This window comes from Gorilla gorilla, chromosome 5, assembly GCF_029281585.2.
Source record: "Gorilla gorilla gorilla isolate KB3781 chromosome 5, NHGRI_mGorGor1-v2.1_pri, whole genome shotgun sequence".
Taxonomy (NCBI): domain Eukaryota; kingdom Metazoa; phylum Chordata; class Mammalia; order Primates; family Hominidae; genus Gorilla; species Gorilla gorilla.
This window is the reverse complement of record NC_073229.2, coordinates 53,724,063-53,742,759: the sequence shown is the minus strand read 5'-3', so window position 1 is coordinate 53,742,759 and position 18,697 is coordinate 53,724,063. Positions and strand designations below refer to the sequence as shown.

At 43.3% G+C, this 18,697-nt stretch overlaps 1 protein-coding gene across 3 annotated transcripts in view; it reads left to right on the top strand.

The window, feature by feature from the left end:
- Window positions 1-18,697, top strand: part of SLC26A8 (solute carrier family 26 member 8) — an 86,816-nt gene that overhangs the window by 48,586 nt on the left and 19,533 nt on the right. For all 3 annotated transcript variants that reach the window (XM_031012557.3, XM_055390276.2, XM_031012559.3), the window contains 3 exons: window positions 4,098-4,245; window positions 5,960-6,073; window positions 12,518-12,595. In XM_031012557.3, the coding sequence (XP_030868417.1) occupies window positions 4,098-4,245; window positions 5,960-6,073; window positions 12,518-12,595 (340 nt within the window). The remainder of the gene's footprint in view (window positions 1-4,097; window positions 4,246-5,959; window positions 6,074-12,517; window positions 12,596-18,697) is intronic.

Here is an 18,697-nt window from a genome sequence, read left to right as displayed (position 1 = left end):
TTTTGCCGTGTTGCTCAGGCTAGTCTCAAAATCCCGGACTCAAACATTCCTCCTGCCTTGGCCTCCTATAGTGCTGGGATTACAGGCATGAGCCACAGTGCCCGGTCAGAATTGGTGCCGTTGAGCAACATTATTTTCTTACTCTGGGTAGAAAGTGATCTTCAAATAGCCTGGCATATGGAGTTCTTAAGGACTCACAATCAATTCACATTATAATTCTTACCAGTGACTATGAGGCATGGCTCTTGCTTCTGTTAGGAAATTATTTTTTTTTAACCTTAATCAGATGAATCACATTAGCTAAGAAAGGCAATATACTGCAGTTTCTTGACTCACAGAGAGGCTTTTGAAGAGCATTGCCCATTTCCTCACGTTGTATAATAAGGAATCCTGTAAAGAGTGAAGCATACTTGCTAAACTCCAGGATCACAAAATGTAGGCTTTTTTTTTTCTTTTTGAGACAAGTCTTGCTCTGTCGCCCAGGCTGGAGTGCAATGCGCCATCTCAGCTCACTGCAACCTCCACCTCCCGGGTTCAAGTGATTCTCCTGCTCAGCCTCCTGAGTAGCTGGAATTACAGGTGCCCGCCACCACACCTGGCAAATTTTTGTATTTTTTGTAGAGACAGGGTTTCACCATGTTGGCCAGGCTGATCTCGAACTCCTGGACTCAGGTGATCCTCCCACCTCCACCTCCCAAAGTGCTGGGATTACAGGCGTGAGTCACCACACCCGGGCAAATGTAGGCTATTTTGACACAATCAGTTTGAACTAGTCTCATAACCTACCCAGTTCTCAATGAAATCTGACGATGGCTGAATCAACTTGAAATTCCAGTCAATTAAAAAATGTGGGCAGACACCACCTAGGTACTAGAGAGTACAAAGATAAGCAAGACACGATCTCTGTCCTCAGGAAAAAAAATAATAACAAGAACAACAGTGGGATTGACACTTTACATATTTGTATTATTTCATTTGCTCCCCACAGTAATGCTTTGAGGTAGATATTGTCTTCTTTTTTACGCTAAGGAAACTAAGGCTTCCCATGTTTAAATTACTTAGCACATTGCTCCTCCATGGCAGAGCTACCATTTGAACATATTTCTCCTTAATTCCAAAGTCTATAATTATAACCACTCTGTTATACTTACACAATATGCTTCTGTTATCAATGACTTCAAAACCACACAGCCAGGCTGGGCACAGTGCCTCATGCCTGTAATCCCAGCACTTTGGGAAGCTGAGGCAGGTGGATCACTTGAGGCCAGGAGTTTGAGACCAGCCTGGCCAACATGGTGAAACCCCATCTCTACTAAAAATACAAAAACTAGCTGGGCATAGTGGTGTGTGCCTGCAATCCCAGCTACTTGGGAGGCTAAGGCAAGAGAATCACTTGAACCCGGGAGTTGGAGGTTGCAGTAAGCTAGGATCATGCCACTGCACTCCAGCCTGGGCAATAGAGGGAGACTATCTCAAAAAGCAAAAAAGAAAAAAGAAAAAACCCACACAACCAAGTTTTGCTTATCTCTTATAAGATTCAAAGGTACAGATGGACAAATGAGCATTTCAGAAGTCTAATTTTAAGCGTTGCTTTGAGCTTTCTCTTTTGTTATGTATTTATCCAGGGCTGCTAGAGAATAGTAAGATTGGACAATTTAAGTTAGCTCCTGCTGCGTCCATGTCCCCTTTTAACCTCATTTGCTAACAAGAATTGGCTGTTACGGAGAACAGAAAGGAAAAACAGTAGTTTATGTTGTTATCATACTAAATATTCAAGCTTTACTAATACAGATTGGGGTAGTAAATTACATTTACTGTGTACCTCTTTGGGACAGCCTCAATCTTACCTAGCTTCTTACAAAGACAAAAAGGTGGAATTTGATAAATACCTACCTGTAAGCATTCAGTTATGCTTCTACTTAGCTCGTTACCTGGAAAACGCAAAGGAGCTTGTCAGTTATAAATTATTTTATTATTTTTTTTGAGACAGAGTCTAGCTCTGTCACCCAGGCTGGAGTGCAGTGGCACGATCTCGGCTCACTGCAACCTCCGCCTCCCGGGTTCATGCCATTCTCCTGCCTCAGCCTCCCAAGTAGCTGGGACTACAAGCACCTGCCACCATGCCCGGCTAATTTTTGTATTTTTAGTAGAGATGGGGTTTCACCGTGTTAGCCAGGATGGTCTCGATCTCCTGACCTTCTGATCTGCCCACCTTGGCCTCCCAAAGTGCTGGGATTACAAGCGTGAGCCACCGCGCCCGGCCTTAAGTTATAAATTATAAATAAGAAATTAAAATAGACATAGTAGGGCCAGACACAGTGGCTCCTGCCTGTAATCCCAGCACTGTGGGAGGCTGAGGCAGGCGAATCGCTTGAGCTCAGGATTTCAAGACCAACCTGGGCAACATGGTGAGACTCCATTTCTAAAAAAAAAAAAAAAAAAAAAAAATTAGCCAGGTGTGGTTGCATGTATCTGAAATCCTAGCTACTTGGGAGGCTGAGGTGGGAGGATTTATTGAGGAAGGATGAGGCTGCAGTGAGCCATGATCACGCCACTGCACTCCAGCCTGGGTGACACAGCAAGACCTGGTCTCAATACAAAAAAAAAGAAGAAGAAGAAGAAGGAAAGAAGAAGAAGAAGAAGACATAGTTGGATGGTGAAGAAAATGATATTTAGCTCTTTGAGGTGCTAAAAGTGAATTCTTTCTACTCAAAAATAAAATTTTAAATGCAAGAACTAACAAGAAATTTTAATTAGATAAGGGATTATTTGCTTTGTGGAAATATATATCACAAAATTTCTTTTAAGATAATTTTCCCAAGGGTATTTACATGATTCATTTTATTGAATTTGGATTTTTATATAATTTATCAGAAGGAAATCAACTGTTGAGGCATACATATTTGTCTTTGATGAAGTGATTAAAGATAATCAAAAGAATGAATAAGCGTTTCAAATAGCAAACCTTATCTAAAACACTTAGATTTTTTTTTCTGACTTAGAAAGTAATCTAGAGAAATAAAAAAGGAAGCATATTTGTGCTTCCAGATTTGACTTAAAGAATTATGCCAGTATGGATCTATAGAAAAACACCACTCTCCCCAAATCATCAAGATTTTTTTTCCTTCTATAGTCTATTGATATTGTGCTTGATTTCTGACTGTTAAACTAATGCTTCATTCTGGGATAAACCCCACTTGACCATAGTATATTATCCTTTTATATATTGACTTTCTAAAATGATAAGAACTTTTGCATTTGTGTTTATGAAGGATGTTGGTCTGAGTGTCTTTTTTTTTCTTCTTCTTGTGCTGTCTATGTTTGGTTTTGGTGTCAGAGTATATTGAATTTTTTTTTTTTTTTTTGAGACTGAGTCTCATTCTATCACCCAGGCTAGAGTGCAGTGGCACAATCTCTGCTCACTGCAACCTCTGCCTCCTGGGTTCAAGAGATTCCCATGCCTCAGCCTCCAGGGTAGCTGGGATTACAGATGCGCGCCACCACACCCGGCTAATTTTTTATATTTTTAGTAGAGATAAGGTTTCACCATGTTGGCCAGGCTGATCTCAAACTCCTCACCTCAAGTGGTCCACCCACCTCGGCCTCCCAAAGTGCTGGGATTGCAGGCGTGAGCCACCGCACCCAGCCTTATGCCACTGCACCCAGCCGTATGTTGACATTATAGAAAGATTTGGAAAGTATTGCCTCATCTTCAACTTCTGGAAGAGTTTCTATAAAATAGGCATTATTTCTTCCTTAAATATCCACCTATTGTTCACCTATTGGTATGGTCTCAAACAGTATCAAGAAACCATTTTTCGTGAATCGTTAATGTTTTGCCTGTTCTGTTTACTGCCATTGCTACCTGGCAGAAACATTGAACTACAAGACACAACAGCATGTTCTCTCAATGGCTTTCATAACTTGGCTTGGTTTGCTGGCAGTTTTGGCAGGCTGCTGCCTCAATCACTCCACTTGTCCCTATTGTCATAAAAAAAAAAAAAAAAGAATCAGGACAGCCCAGTGTTAGAATAGGTGGCGGAGGTACCAAGAAAGGATTCCTGCTATCCAGAAATAATTCCACTATTCTATTCCAGCTTTCTGTTTCCTGTAACACCAGATTTCAGCCTTCTTCCCAAGATAATTTTACAAGCCTTCTCCTTATCTTTGGTGAGCTCCTTTCTGCTCATATTTCTGGGCAAGAAGATTGCCAGTCTTCACAATTACAGTGTCAATTCCAACCAGGTGAGAGGACTATTACTTCCTCTGATCCTTAACTCTTTGTTCTTTAATCAAAGCCTCCTGCCAACATGAAGCAGGAGTCTTTTTAACTGAAGAGCCACTTGGACCATGGTTTGGACAGTAATCACAAAGGATTTTTGAGAGGTGAGGGATACTTAACTTTGAGGGCACTTGAATTAACCTGAGTGTTATTGCCCTAAAACAGATATGGTACAGAGAGGCCAGAAAATTATGGCATCATGTTGTTAAGCTAGGAGAGTTTCACTTTTCTTAATTTTAGCTTTCTTTCTACCAAGTCCTCCAACCACATACTGAGGTGCAATAAGAAATGCTGCAGAACATCTTATAACAAGCCAGGGTTGGGCCAGGAGTAGTGGCTCACGTCTGTAATCCCAGCACCTTGGGAGGCCAAGGCAGGTGGATCACGAGGTCAGGAGATCAAGACCATCCTGGCTAACACGGTAAAACCCTGTCTCTACCAAAAATACAAAAAAAAAATTAGCCGGGCATGGTGGCGGGCGCCTGTACTCCCAGCTACTCGGGAGGCAGAGGCAGGAGAATGGCATGAACCCAGGAGGCGGAACTTGCAGTGAGCCGAGACCGCGCCACTGCACTCCAGCCTGGGCGACTCCATCTCAAAAAAAAAAAAAAAAAAAAAAAAGCGAGGGCTTCTAATACCATACAGTTGGCCTCCCAGAAATAGTTTTTGTCTTTTAGCCCTTTCCCTAGAACTCAAGAGGGAAATATGGAAACAACAGGTGTTCCAATTTGACCTTTTTTTTTTTTTGAGACGGAGTTTTGCTCTTGTTACCCATGCTGGAGTGCAATGGCATGATCTTGGGTCACCACAACCTCCACCTCCCAGGTTCAAGCGATTCTCCTGCCTCAGCCACCCGAGTAGCTGGGATTACAGGTGCTCACCACCATGCCCAGCTAATTTTTGTATTTTTAGTAGAGATGGGGTTTCACCACGTTGGTCAGGCTGGTCTCGAACTCCTGACCTCGCGATCTGCCTGCCTCAGCCTCCCAAATTGCTGGGATTACAGGTGTGAGCCACCGCACCCAGCCCAATTTGACCTTTAGGGTAGTACATAAGGCAGGGAGAATAGCATTGTGCTTCTCCCTGTCATCCTAAGTCCTGGTCATCACTTGAAAGAGAATAAAAATGCCAGAGTCTCATTTTCTCACCTTGAAAAAGCACTTTCCTTGTGATGACTAGCTAAAATGGTGATTTGGTTTAATCAAGAAAATCAGATGTGCCATCCTTTTGTTCTAATTTTTTTTTTTTTTTTTTTGAGATGGAGTTTCGCACTTGCTGCCCAGGCTGGAGTGCAATGGTGCAATCTCAGCTCACCGCAACGTCTGTCTGTCAGGTTCAAGCGATTCTCCTGCCTCAGACTCCCGAGTAGCTGGGATTACAGGCATGCGCCACTATGCCTGGCAAATTTTGTATTTTTAGTAGAGGCAGGATTTCTCCATGTTGGTCAGGCTGGTCTCAAACTCCCGACCTCAGGTGATCCACCAGCCTCAGCCTCCTAAAGTGTTGAGCTTATAGGTGTGAGCCACCTCGCCCGGCCTTCTAATAATATTTCAATCTGTTATTTCAAGTGATGCAAACAACCCTATCTTCATATAAAAAAAAACCATATGCCTTCAACTCAAGATCAGCATTCTTCAACAAAAAGGGGGGCCTAAAGCATCTGCTGTTTCTTTACAGGATTTAATAGCCATCGGCCTTTGCAATGTCGTCAGTTCATTTTTCAGATCTTGTGTGTTTACTGGTGCTATTGCTAGGACTATTATCCAGGATAAATCTGGAGGAAGACAACAGGTATGTTGAAATACAATTTGATCTCTAATACATAAACATATTCATATCAATTCATATGTATATTCAGAGTAGGGAATTAAATGGGTTTAATCTTCTTGCTGTTTTAATGCTATGCTTAATGGGAAAGACCTCTGGGAAGAATTTGGATTCCATGCTTGCCTTAATTTTTGCTCAGATTTTGTCTTAAAAGTTACTTGTCAATGTGGAACTTGAAAGCCATTTTCTACAGAAATATGTGAGAGGTTTCCATATATTAGCCCACAAAACCCCACTTTCCATGTAACATACCTAAAGGATAAGAATATTTTAGGTAAACTGGCCAGGTGTGGTGGCTCACGCCTGTAATACCAACACTTTAGAAGGCCGAAGTGGGTGGATCACTTGAGGTCAGGAGTTCGAGACCAGCCTGGCTAACATGGTAAAACCCCATCTCTACTAGAAATACAAAAAAAAACGAAAAAAAAAAAAAACAATTAGCTGGATGTTGTGGCGCACACATGTAATTCCAGCTACCCAGGAGGCTGACGCAGGAGAATCACTTGAACCTAGGAGACAGAGGTTGCAATGAGTTGAGATGGTGCCACTGCACTCCAGCCTGGGTGGCAGAATGAGATTCCGTCTCAAACAAACAAACAAAAAAGAATATTTCTGGTAAACTTACCATCATCTGCTAATGCTTTCCCCCTGTGGGAAGATGCATTCTCACACCTAGTCTGGAAAAGCAATAATACAACTCTACACACCTTGGCAGCAAACCAAAAATTTTCCTGGCTTCCTCAAAAGGGCATGGCAAGGGGCTTTCATGACAGGGTGTCAGGTCTTTGTCTAGGAGAGCCTAGAGAATGTATAACTGTTCTACTTTTGTATAAGAGAAAATTATCTAGGTCAGATTTTCTGCAGGTATTCTGAGTCAGTAAACTAAATGTTTAGGTATGTGTTAAGCATACACAGAGAGAATGGTGGTCGAAAAGACTGTAGAGGCAAAGTGTCTAATTGCAGGCATGAGATTTTATAAGTCTAACGTTCATGAGTTTTGTTTTTTGTTTTTGTTTTTGTTTTGAGACACAGTCTTGCTCTGTCACCCAGGCTGGAGTGCAGTGACACGATCTCGGCTCACTGCAACCTCCGCCTCCCAGGCTCAAGTGATTTGCCTGCCTCAGCCTCCTGAGTAGCTGGGATTACAGGCATCCGCCACGACATCCAGCTAACATTTGTATTTTTAGCAGAGATGGGGTTTTACGATGTTGGCCAGGCTGGTCTTGAACTCCTGAACTCAAGTGATCTGCCTGCCTTGGCCTCCCAAAGTGCTGGGATTGCAGGCATGAACCACCGGGCCCGGCCCAGTGTTCATGAGTTTTGAACTGACTAGATAAAATCACAACATGCTAACCTGAGAGGTGTCCCATCTCAACTATACAGAGTGACAAAATGTCAGAGAGCTATCAGAATTGAAACTGGGGTTGCCCAGGGAATGAGTCAGCATTCAGACGCCAGAGAAACAGTGGCAGAGGTCAAAGACAAGCTTCTGCTGCAGAAACATAGTAAAAGGTGTAGCCATGGTCAGAAATGAATGTGTCAGCAGAATGAACAGTCAACTTTCACATGGAAAGACAAAGTGTCATAGTCCATGGGCAAATATGTGGTGAAGCATAAGGTAAAAGGTAATACAAGTCAGAAAGATTAGGCAGGGGTCAGAGCATGGGTATAGAGCAGGGGTGTCCAATCTTTTGGCTTCCCTGGCCCCACTGGAAGAAGGAGAATTGTCTTGAGCCCACATAAAATGCACTAATTCTAACAATAGCTGATGAGCTAAAAAAAAAAAAAAAAAAATTGCTAAAATGTTTTATAATGTTTTAAGAAAGTTTACGAATTTTTGTTGGGCTGCATCCAAAGCTGTCCTGGGCCACATGTGGCCCCGCAGGCCTCAGGTTGGACAAGTTTGGTCTAGAATAAGACTACATTGTACCATTTTATGTGGACCAAGTTTTGTTTGTCACAGAGCTTCTTCTGGACACATTGGCCTTTTCCACTACTGCTTAATAGACAGAGAAATTTGGGCTATGTTCAGAAGAAGAGTGTTTTGTACAAGCATGCAAAAACTTTGGAGTCAAAGAGACTCCAAAGAGACTTGGAGAGTTTTAGAAGAAGAAATGGAAATGGCGATTCCAGAGATTAGTTCCACTAACTTTTTATGACATACTTTGTTTATTCAGTATATAAGCATAATGTAAATTTGGGAGACAAGATGTGCACGGCTAGAAAAAAACTAAATCACAGTGCAAGGAAAATTGAGTGCAGAATGAGGACGATTTTTAAAAAGCGGCATAAATATTGCAAGAAGGAGAATGATGGCAGAAGTGGGACTTTCATGGAGTACTGAAAGGGTTTAGGGTATGTGTAGATGGAAGGAGGAAGAAGGGCTTCAGTTCAGCCTCAGAGCTGTCTTAACAGCAGGATTCCACTTGTGCGTGCAATGCGGACTGGAGGAAGACTGGCTTTGCCAAATGCACTCATTGATTCTGGGAATAGAAAGGCCAAGTTTTGGGAGGGTTTTGGCAGACGATTGAATTTCCAACCCCTGAGCAAGCCCATTTTTAGCATTTTAGCCTATTGGACAGAAGGTCTGCCTCAAAGGTAGCCTATGGCACTCATTTTGTTTTCCGCTGCCACCTTGTTCATCTGTGCAGCACAGTTCTGCCAGTGACACCTCTCAATGCAGTGCAGCGGCCCTCCACAGGGAGGCATGTTCCTAGGAATGCTGAGAAGCCCTCCCTGAGGCCTTGACATGCCCCTTGCAAATCCCTGGCTCAAGCAGAGAATGTTGCTGACCCCTGGCCCTACACATGGCAGCTGCCCAGACTATACTCTTGAGTTCCTAATCTGGACCAGAAAAGACCTATGAGACTCATTCATCTTCTTCATTCCATGGGAGTGGAGTTTTCTCTCCACCTCTTATCTCTGGAGGCCTTATGATTTTTTTTTTTTTCAGAGACAGGGTCTCGCTATGTTATCCAAACTCCAGGCCTCAAGTGATCTTCTCACTTCAGCCCCCCAGAGTGCTAGGATTCCAGGCATGAGCCACCGTGCGCCAACCCGTTGGGGGCTCTTGATTCACTCTGCCTGAGAATGCCCCTATTTCTTCAAAGTTTCTTAGGACTGCAGAAAAGAGAAATATGGGGCTGGCTCTGAACCTCTCAAAAATAATCTGCCATCAAGGGTCACTTTGTTTTTATTTTTTATCTGGCATAGATGCAAACTGTGTATATGTGTTTAGATTTCACTTAATTTCTTGCTGTCTAGAACCCATTTCCCTCCAGTGGCTGCAGCAAAACCTACTGGTCCTTCTGGCCACAGCCTCAGCCTGAGGCATTGGCAGGCCTGACCCATGGCAAAGGGGATGTGATGAGCCCTAGTAGGCCTGTGGCCAGCTGGGCTGTCCCCCACTCCATCTTTCTGGTCATCCTATTCGTACCACTGTGCTTCCGTGTTCTCCGAGATTAGGTTTCTTTCATTGCCCCCTGCTTTCTAAGGACCTGCCTTGCCCAGGCTCCCCGAACAGCTTTAAAAATGGGTTATTGTAAAAGAGAGAAATGAATGCATTGCGTTCTTTTTAGAGGAAGTCAATGGGGCCGTGGAGAGAGCCTGGATTTTGGAGTCAGATGGTCAGGGGAGGTTGAACCTGACTCCATGCTTCCTAGATGTATGTGACCTTGGGCAAATTAATTTTGCTCTCTGAGGCTCTAGTCTTCATCTGGAAAGTGGGGATAAGACAAACTTGCCCATTGTGAGAATTAAATTAGATGCTAATGGGTGCCTGTCACTTAAGAGTTCAAAAATCATCACTTCTACCCCAAGACCCAAGTGCCTGGGCAGGTGTTCATCATCTGCTATTCTACTTCATGGAGCCCCCTGTACATGGAGCAATTGATGCCTGAGGGTCTGCATGTTGATTGTGGCTGTGGCTATGGAAACTCACATGGCTTTGACTCTCTGGAGAGAAGGCACAGTCAGTCTTTGCTCAAGAAAGCCTGGAAAAGTGATGGAAAATCTGGTCAGAAAAACAAAGCATGCATGAGATGTAAAACATGCAGACAGTGCTTGCTGTCATCAGACCCTGTTCAGGCACTGAGGCTGAGCTCTGAGAGCCATCGAGCATCTTCCTGAGGCACAATGCCACAGAGGATGGTCCTCTGATCCCAAAACCCATTCCTATGAATGTGCAGCCAAGGGGAACACAATTATTGGCAGGCCTCCAACCCTCTCTGAGCAGCTAATTTTATGGGATTTGGTGTCTAGTTTGTGCTCATTTTGACCTACGATTTTTGTTGTTGTTGTTGTAGTTTTGAGATGGAGTTTTGCTCCTGTTGCCCTGGCTGGAGTGTATTGGCGCGGTCTTGGCTCTGCAACCTCTGCCTCCCAGGTGCAAACAATTCTCCTGCCTCAGCCTCTCAAGTAGCTGGGATTACAGGCGCCCACCACTATGCCCAGCTAATTTTTTTGTATTTTTAGTAGAGGTGGGGTTTCACCATGTTGGCCAGGCTGGTGTCGAACTCCTGACCTCAGGTGATCTGCCTGGCTCGGCCTCCCAAAGTGCTGGGATTACAGGTGCGAGCCACCACGCCTGGCCTAACCTAGTTTTATACAACTTATTTTGTGTCTGCCTGCCTTTGTTTCCTTAAAAATAATCAGAAGAATTTTGGAGGAAAAAAGTGGCAGGAAAGAAAAGGCCTGATATAGATTTCCTGTGCTAATGAAAATAGTTTTTTCTATAACATCAGCAAAGGCCAACTGAAGCTAGAGCCAGAAATTAGATCCAGCAACAGGCTGACATGTCACCTGGCTGGAGAGGCTTTGGGGTTACCTGTCTCAGTTCCACAGTGTCTGAAATGTTTGCCATCAGAGCTTTCTGAGTTTCAGTTATGGTGATCCATTTTCCTGAGTCCTTCCTACACTACTCTCATGTGATTCAGCCTTTCCATATCAGGCCACTCACTTTAGCTGTGAGTCAGCTGGGATGGGGAAAGAAAGAAGCAGGACGTTGATTGCATTGCTATTATTTTCGGCAATACATTTATAAGGCAAATAGCAATGAGTAGCGAGAGGGAACCCAGTGGGAAGGTGTGTTTCCCCCCCGCCACGTAAAAAATACAGAGAAAAATTAGAGAATCATTGCTGAGTGGTCCTTTGGTAGATTAGAATCGAGAGACTCCCTCAGTTCTTGCTTTTCTGTGCCATTGTTCTGATTTGTGGTTATAATTTTGCCCCATCCCCTATTCCCATCACAGTGGAAAATGGCACTGGTTTCTATTATTTTTATTACTAGTGGCTTACAAAATGGAAATTTACCAATAGAGGATATAATGAGTTCAAGACTATCCAGAGACCATTGGGCTTATCAAGGAAACTATGCTTCTTAGTTTTCCACCTTTATTTTGCCAAGTGAGAATCACTGCTTACCAAGAGACACTGAGCCCAAAGTAGTCAACCCAACTGGGATAGGATCCAGAGCTGCTATATACAGCCTTGACTCATGTTTGTAGCTTTTTCTTTCTTTCTTTCTTTCTTTTTGATGGCACTGGAGCAGAGAGAAACTAAAGCAGGAAAATGGGAAGTGATTATCTTTGTGTTTTTAAAGATGAAGCTCCACTGAAGCTGCTAGATGGGCAGTTACCCAAGCAGCAAACAGGAGAGTGAGGGGTGGGAAATTTACTTACATGGGAAGTAGGGTGCTTGGGATTTTAAGGCTGACACTGAGGAGCTACTAGGGCTTTTCTTTCCTTATTTTTATTTATTTATTTTTTTGAGATGGAGTCTCACTCTGTCGCCAGGCTGGAGCGCAGTGGCGTGATCTTGGCTCACTGCAATCTTCATCTCCCGGGTTCAAGCGATTCTCCTCTCTCAGCCTCCCAAGTAGCTGGAATTACAGGCACGCACCAGCAAGCCCAGCTAATTTTTGTATTTTTAGTAGAGACGGGGTTTCACCATGTTGGCCAGGATGGTCTCCATCTTTTGACCTTGTGATCTGCCGGCCTCAGCCTCCCAATGTGCTAGGATTACAGGTGTGAGCCACCGCACCCGGCCAACTAGGGCTTTTCTCAATTGTGCAAGGAGAGATTAAACTTAGGAGGAGATGCAAATCAGATTTTAGGAGAATTCAGATTCACAGCACAGAGCAGTGGCAGTAAAGATTCAAATGCCCAGGACAACGTGGAGCTTTTCAGGGAGCATCTTTCCATTTATTCAGGGAGTATTTATTGAGTACCTAGTATGTGTTTAGCACTTTGATAAGACTTGAAAATGTCAGTTCAACAAAAATACACTTGGACTGAACTCAACTCCTTTTAAGAAAAATTGACATGCTTCTCACCAAGCAGAAGGCCTCAGTTGCAGACAGGGACCAATACGTTCCTGATGGTTTCTCTCCAACTGGCTCTGTCTCCTCAGTTTGCATCTCTGGTAGGCGCAGGTGTGATGCTGCTCCTGATGGTGAAGATGGGACACTTTTTCTACACACTGCCAAATGTAAGTAGAACTGATCAAATAACTAAGTCAACAACGACCAGGGCTCTGGATTGCTCCTTGGTGTGTGCGTGCGGGGGGTGAGGGGGTGGGGGCGGGGGGCGGGCATCTCCGAGGAGAATTGCATTCAGATTATCCCCAATGGTTGCTCCAGCCTATCTCTAGTCCCTTTCATTCAAAATAATAGTATCTGGATCCCAGGGTTGAGGGTTAAATGATGTGATATATATATATATATATATACACACACACACACGTATATTTATATATAAGATTTATATGGTGTGTAGATAGATAGATGTAATAGTATTGGGCCTATAGTAAACACTCAAGAAACATCAGTTATAGGGCTGGGCACCGTGGCTGGTGCCTGTAATCCCAGCACTTTGGGAGGCCAAACTGGGCAGATTACCTGAAGTCAGGAGTTCAAGACCCTCCTGGCCAACATGGAGAAACCCCATCTCTACCAAAAATACAAAAATTAGCAGGTCATGGTGGTGCATGCCTGTAATCCCAGCTACTTTGGGGGCTGAGGCAGGAGAATCTCTTGAACCTGGGAGGCAGTGATTGCAGTGAGCCGAGATCCCACCACTGCACTCAAGCCTGGGTTACAGAATGAGACTCCGTCTAAAAAAGAAAAACATTAGTTATAGGCCAAGAGTGGTGTATTCCCAGTACTTTGGGAGGCCAAGGTGTGCAGATCACTTGAGGTCAGGAGTTCAAGATCAGCCGGGCCAATGTGGCAAAACCCCATCTCTACTAAAAATATAAAAATTAGCTGGGTGTGGTGACAGGTGCCTGTAATCCCGGCCATTCTGGAGGCTGAGGCAGGAGAATCGCTTGAACCTGGGAGGCTGCAGTGAGCTGAGATCACGCCATTGCACTCCAGCCTGGGTGACCGAGTGAGACTGTTTCAAAAAATAAATAAATAAATAAAATTAAGTTATTATTATTATTGAATCTTCTTTTTATTGCTTAAGCTATAAAGCAAGCTTCGTAAGCAAGGATTCAGTGAAAAATGACCAAAATAGACTTCCGAAGCCACACCAACATGGGCTTGGAAACTCACTGTGCATTCATGCCATCTGTTTTCTTACACTGCTTCCAGAAGGCCTTGTTCTGCATTTGTGTGAACTCAGTCCTCCCGTTGCTGCTACACTGCCTCTTGGTTAGTTCACAACACTAGAAGGCAGGTCTGAAAGTTGTGTCTTAACTCAGTATTCAGCCAGCATGCCTCTATATACAAATGTGTCATTCTTCCCTTTGTGTGAAACTGAGCACCCTGTAGAGATGCCAGGTGCGTTAATTATTAGCTATAATCCTTCTCTTCTTAGGTTACAGTAGGTCTATACTCAGTGACCATCATTTCCTTTTAAGTTTTCTTCATGTTCCTGTTAGCCATTTTTATATAGTACTTAGGGAGGTGAGAGAAGGTTTATCTGTGGGTGTAGCAGCTTGGTTACACACCGATGTGGCTGTCCCTGAAGCTGGGGTGGTTGTAAATGTGATCTCCATCCTTCTGAATGCTTCCTTTCCACCTGGTGAATAGCAAGTGTCAGTAGAGCAGGACCACCCACAAGGCTGCTGCTGCCTTCTGCTCATATGATTCAAGGACCTTGGAGCCAAGGCATGGAATCTATGCAAGGAGGGTGGAACTAGTAAGCTCAAATTGACACGCAAGCGGTCCTCTGATTCCCAGTAGAGGTAATCTGCAGAATTCAGTTTCTACAGCACCTTTGTTGCTATCACTGTTGGAATCTATTTTAGGAGGCCACTCACTGATTTACTTTGGACATGGATATTTTTTCTTTACAACTAAATGAAGCAGAATTTTAAAATTCCAAACGAACAAAAATTATCAGGGTTCACTGACGGGTAGTGATAAAAGTTGGGACTCCTTTATTATAAACACGTTGGGGGCAGAACAGCCCTTGCTTTTGGCCAGCCATATTACATCACATTAATTTTATAGCATCTAGTTAGCATGTTTCTGAGTGAGCAGTTGTGATTATAATAAGATCAATGGAATAGATGAATTACTGTAACAATAAGGTTCTATGAGTACTAAGCTATAAATGACTTCTTCCTTTCTTGAAAAACTGTGAATAGTTGCAAAACCCTTGTTAGAGTCCCTAGTAGAGCATTCAGGCTAGGATCTCAACTAGTTACAAGAGGACCAACACAAATTTTGAAAAACATGATATAAAATAATATATTCAATATTATTCCAATTTTGTGTGGAAGAAAAATGTAGAACATACCAGTGGTTATCTCTGGGATAATGGAAATTATGTATGAGTTTAACTTGTTTTTACACCATGAGCATGTTTCACCTTAATATTTAGAAGGATAAAAATGTTGTTGCATATTGTTTTATGAAAAGATTTGTTTCCTCTCCATACTCCCTGCCTCAAGTCAAAAACCTTTCAAAAACCCTATGAGGTTGAGTTTATTTTCCTTCCCACCGTATTTCTTCAAATTGAAGGAAGTTTGGAAATTCTTGACTGGGAAGAAGACAGCATAGTGGAAAAGATGGTATGGTGGGAAAGAAGTAATTTCTGCCAACTTCATCTTTGCTTTTCGCTCCTCTACTGACCTGTTGTGTCTAACGGGTCACTGGGTACCCTCAGAAAGCCAGAGTAAGCGTGGACTCAGCCATTCCTCATGGTAAGATTAGTTCTAATTCCCAGGCAGAGAATACGGAGGAGAGGACAGCTAGGAAAGGGCTAAGAAATTAAACCAATACAGGAATTTCATGACCACAAGAAAATCTTTTTTTTTTTTTTGAAATGGGAGTCTCCCTCTGTTGCCCAGGCTGGAGTGCAGTGGCATGATCTCAGCTCAGCTCAGCTCACGTCAACCTCTGCCTCCCAGGTTCAAGCAATTTTCCTGCCTCAGCCTCCTGAGTAGCTGGGATTACAGGCACCTGCCACCACGCCTGGCTAATTTTTGCATTTTTAGTAGAGACGGGGTTTTGCCATGTTGGCCAGGCTGGTCTTGAACCCCTGACCTCAGGTGATCCGCCCACCTCAGCCTCCCAAAGTGCTGGGATTACAGGTGTGAGCAAAAATGTTTCTTCCCTTCTTTTTCTTTTCTTTTTTTTTTTTTTTGAGATGGAGTTTTGCTCTTGTTGCCCAGGCTGGAGTGCAATGGCGCAATCTCGGCTCATGGCAACCTCCGCCTCCCAGGTTCAAGCGATTCTCCTGCCTCAGCCTCCCGAGTAGCTGGGATTACAGGCATGCATCACCACACCCGGCTAACTTTTTTGTATTTTTAGTAGAGACGGGGTTTCTCCATGTTGGTCAGGCTGGTCTCAAACCCCCAACCTCAGGTGATTCCACCTGCCTCAGCCTCCCAAAGTGCTGGGATTACAGGTGTGAGCCACCACGCCCAGCCAGGTGTGAGCAAAAATGTTTCTTAAAAGTAGGTTAAATTCTACTTTGAAGCCCTGAACGATTTTTATATCCTTGTGCGTATAAATCTTCATTTTCTCATATTTAGGAAACTTTCTTTCCATTTTAAAAGTAAACATGCTCATTTTCAAAACTTTAGAAAATGCAAAATAGATAAAAATGTCATTCACCATCACAAATAAAAAACTATTCACATTTTGGCATCTATCCAACCAATATTATTTTCTATAAATGGATATCACTTTGCATAGTTGTAACCTAACTGTACAATTTTATATTCTTGTTATTTAATATATAGCATGAAACTTCATTCTATAACATTTGACATTTTTGGAAAATTAGGTTGTCTACATTTTTGTTATAAATAACAATGAGTAATTTTGTATGTCTACCATTTTTTTTTTTTTTTTTGAGACAGGGTCTCACTCTCTTGCCCAGACTGGAGAGCAGTGGCCCAATCTCGGCTCACTGCAACCTCTGCCTCCCAGGCTCAAGGAGTTCTCCCACCTCAGCCTGCTGAGTAGCTGGGATTACAGGTGCACGCCACTACTGCCTGGCTAATTTTTGTATTTTTAGTAGAGACGAGGTTTCACTATGTTGGCCAGGCTGGTCTCGAACTCCTGACCTCAAATGATCCACTCACCTCAGCTTCCCAAAGTGCTGGGATTACAGGCGTGATCCACCATGCCTGGCACATCTACAGTTTTCTAGATATAAGATTTTTTATTTTTTTTGAGACAGAGTCTCACTCTGTCACCCAGTCTGGAGTACAGTGGTGTGATCTTGGCTCACTGCAACCTCTGCCTCCCAGGTTCAAGCGATTCTCATGCCTCAGCCTCCCGAGTAGCTGAGATTACAGGCATGCACCACCATGCCCGGCTAATTTTTGTATTTGTAGTAGAGACAGGTTTTTGCCACATTGGCTAAATTGGTCTGGAACTCCTGGCTTCAAGAGATCCGGCTGCCTCAGCCTCCCAAAGTTCTGGGATTACAGACTGCGTCTGGCCAAGATTTAGGATAAATTTCTGAAAGTAAAAAAAAAAGGTTTTGTGTGAAAACATATCAGCATTTCTGGATATACTGTCAAGTGATTTTCCAAAAGGGCACCGCCCTATTTCAACAACCATGTATAAAGGGTAATATCAATTATTTTATTTTATTTTTTTGAGACAGGGTCTTGCTCTTTCACTGGGCTGGAGTGCAGTGGCACGATCACACCTCACTGCAGCCTCCATCTTCCAGGCTTAAGTGATCCTCCTACCTCAGTCTCCTGAGTAGCTGGGACTGTAGTCGCATGCCACCACACCTGGCTAATTTTATTTTTTTTGTAGAGATGGTGTCTCACTATGTCACCCAGGCTGGTCTCGAACTCCTGGGCTCAAGTGATCCTCCTGCCTCAGCGTCACAAAGTGCTGGGATTACAGGCATGAGCCACCACACTTGGCTATCAGTATTTTAAATTTGCTCATTTAATTTGATAAACAAAATGGTATTTCATTAGTAAATCATTACAGTATATTATGATTCAACATGAAGAAAAGCCCAGTTGGAATTGTTTTAGAGTTTCTGTGAGTGTAAGTTCTCTTAATTTATCATCCCATCTGAGAATGGTTTCTGGATAAGGTAGGTAACAGATATGTCAAGCAAACCAGACAAGGCAAGGCCAAGTAGCCAAAGGCACCAGCTCCCATGGGTCTTGTTCCACACACCAAAAGTAACAGAAGCAGAAGGGGATAGATGACTATAACCTTTAGCTATGCCTGGCGAGATGTCAGAGCCCTGGCACCTGTGAGTGGTCGACTTGCGGGTTGGGAAAAATAATTTACTGACAATAGTATAGGTTTGAAAAAGGAAAGTTTATTAGAAGGGAAGAACACTGCGAAAGGATGCAACTCTTTGATGCCTAGTACTCCAGTTTTGCTTTAAAAAGGAGAGTCAAGGTTGTTGGTACATGAAAACACGAAGACCTCATTCCAACTATGCAAAATTAAATGAAAAGGATTAAGTGGCTACAGCTACATCCAAATCTAGCAAAAAGGGTTTGTCATTCATCGCATATTTGGATAACTTTTTTTTTTTTTTTTTGAGACGGAGTCTCACTCTGTTGCCCAGGTTGGAGTGCAGTGGCGTGATCTCAGCCCACTGCAACCTCCGCCTCCCGGGTTCAAGTGATTCTCCTGCCTCAGCCTCCCGAGTAGCTGGGACTGCAGGAGCCCACCACCATGCCCGGCTAATTTTTGTATTTTTAGTAGAGACAGGGTTTCACCATATTGACCAGGCTGGTCTCAACCTCCTAACCTTGTGATCCACGTGCCTCAGGACTGAGTGTGCTATGGTGGGTTTTCCTTAGCAGCATTCATAGACCTTAAGGCGGGAGCTTAGGGTTGTAAAACGAGTTTCAGCACAGCATTCCAGAGATGTATAGAAAATTGTGTTACTTATAAAAGTTGAAAGAGGCCTGGAATCACATGCCAATTTGAGATATTAGGGAAGTTTGTTTACTTCTAAATTCCTAGATAAGGAGTTTTGCCTCCGGATGGCCTGTCAGATGGTCATCAGGTGGTCTTTGCTCCCTTTTAAATTGCTCAGATAAGAAGTTTTTGTCTCCGGGGCCTGTTCAATGGTAAGGAGGTGATTTTCACTTTCCTCAAGTTACTCTTCCTCTCACTGTCTATGTGAGTAATGAACTACC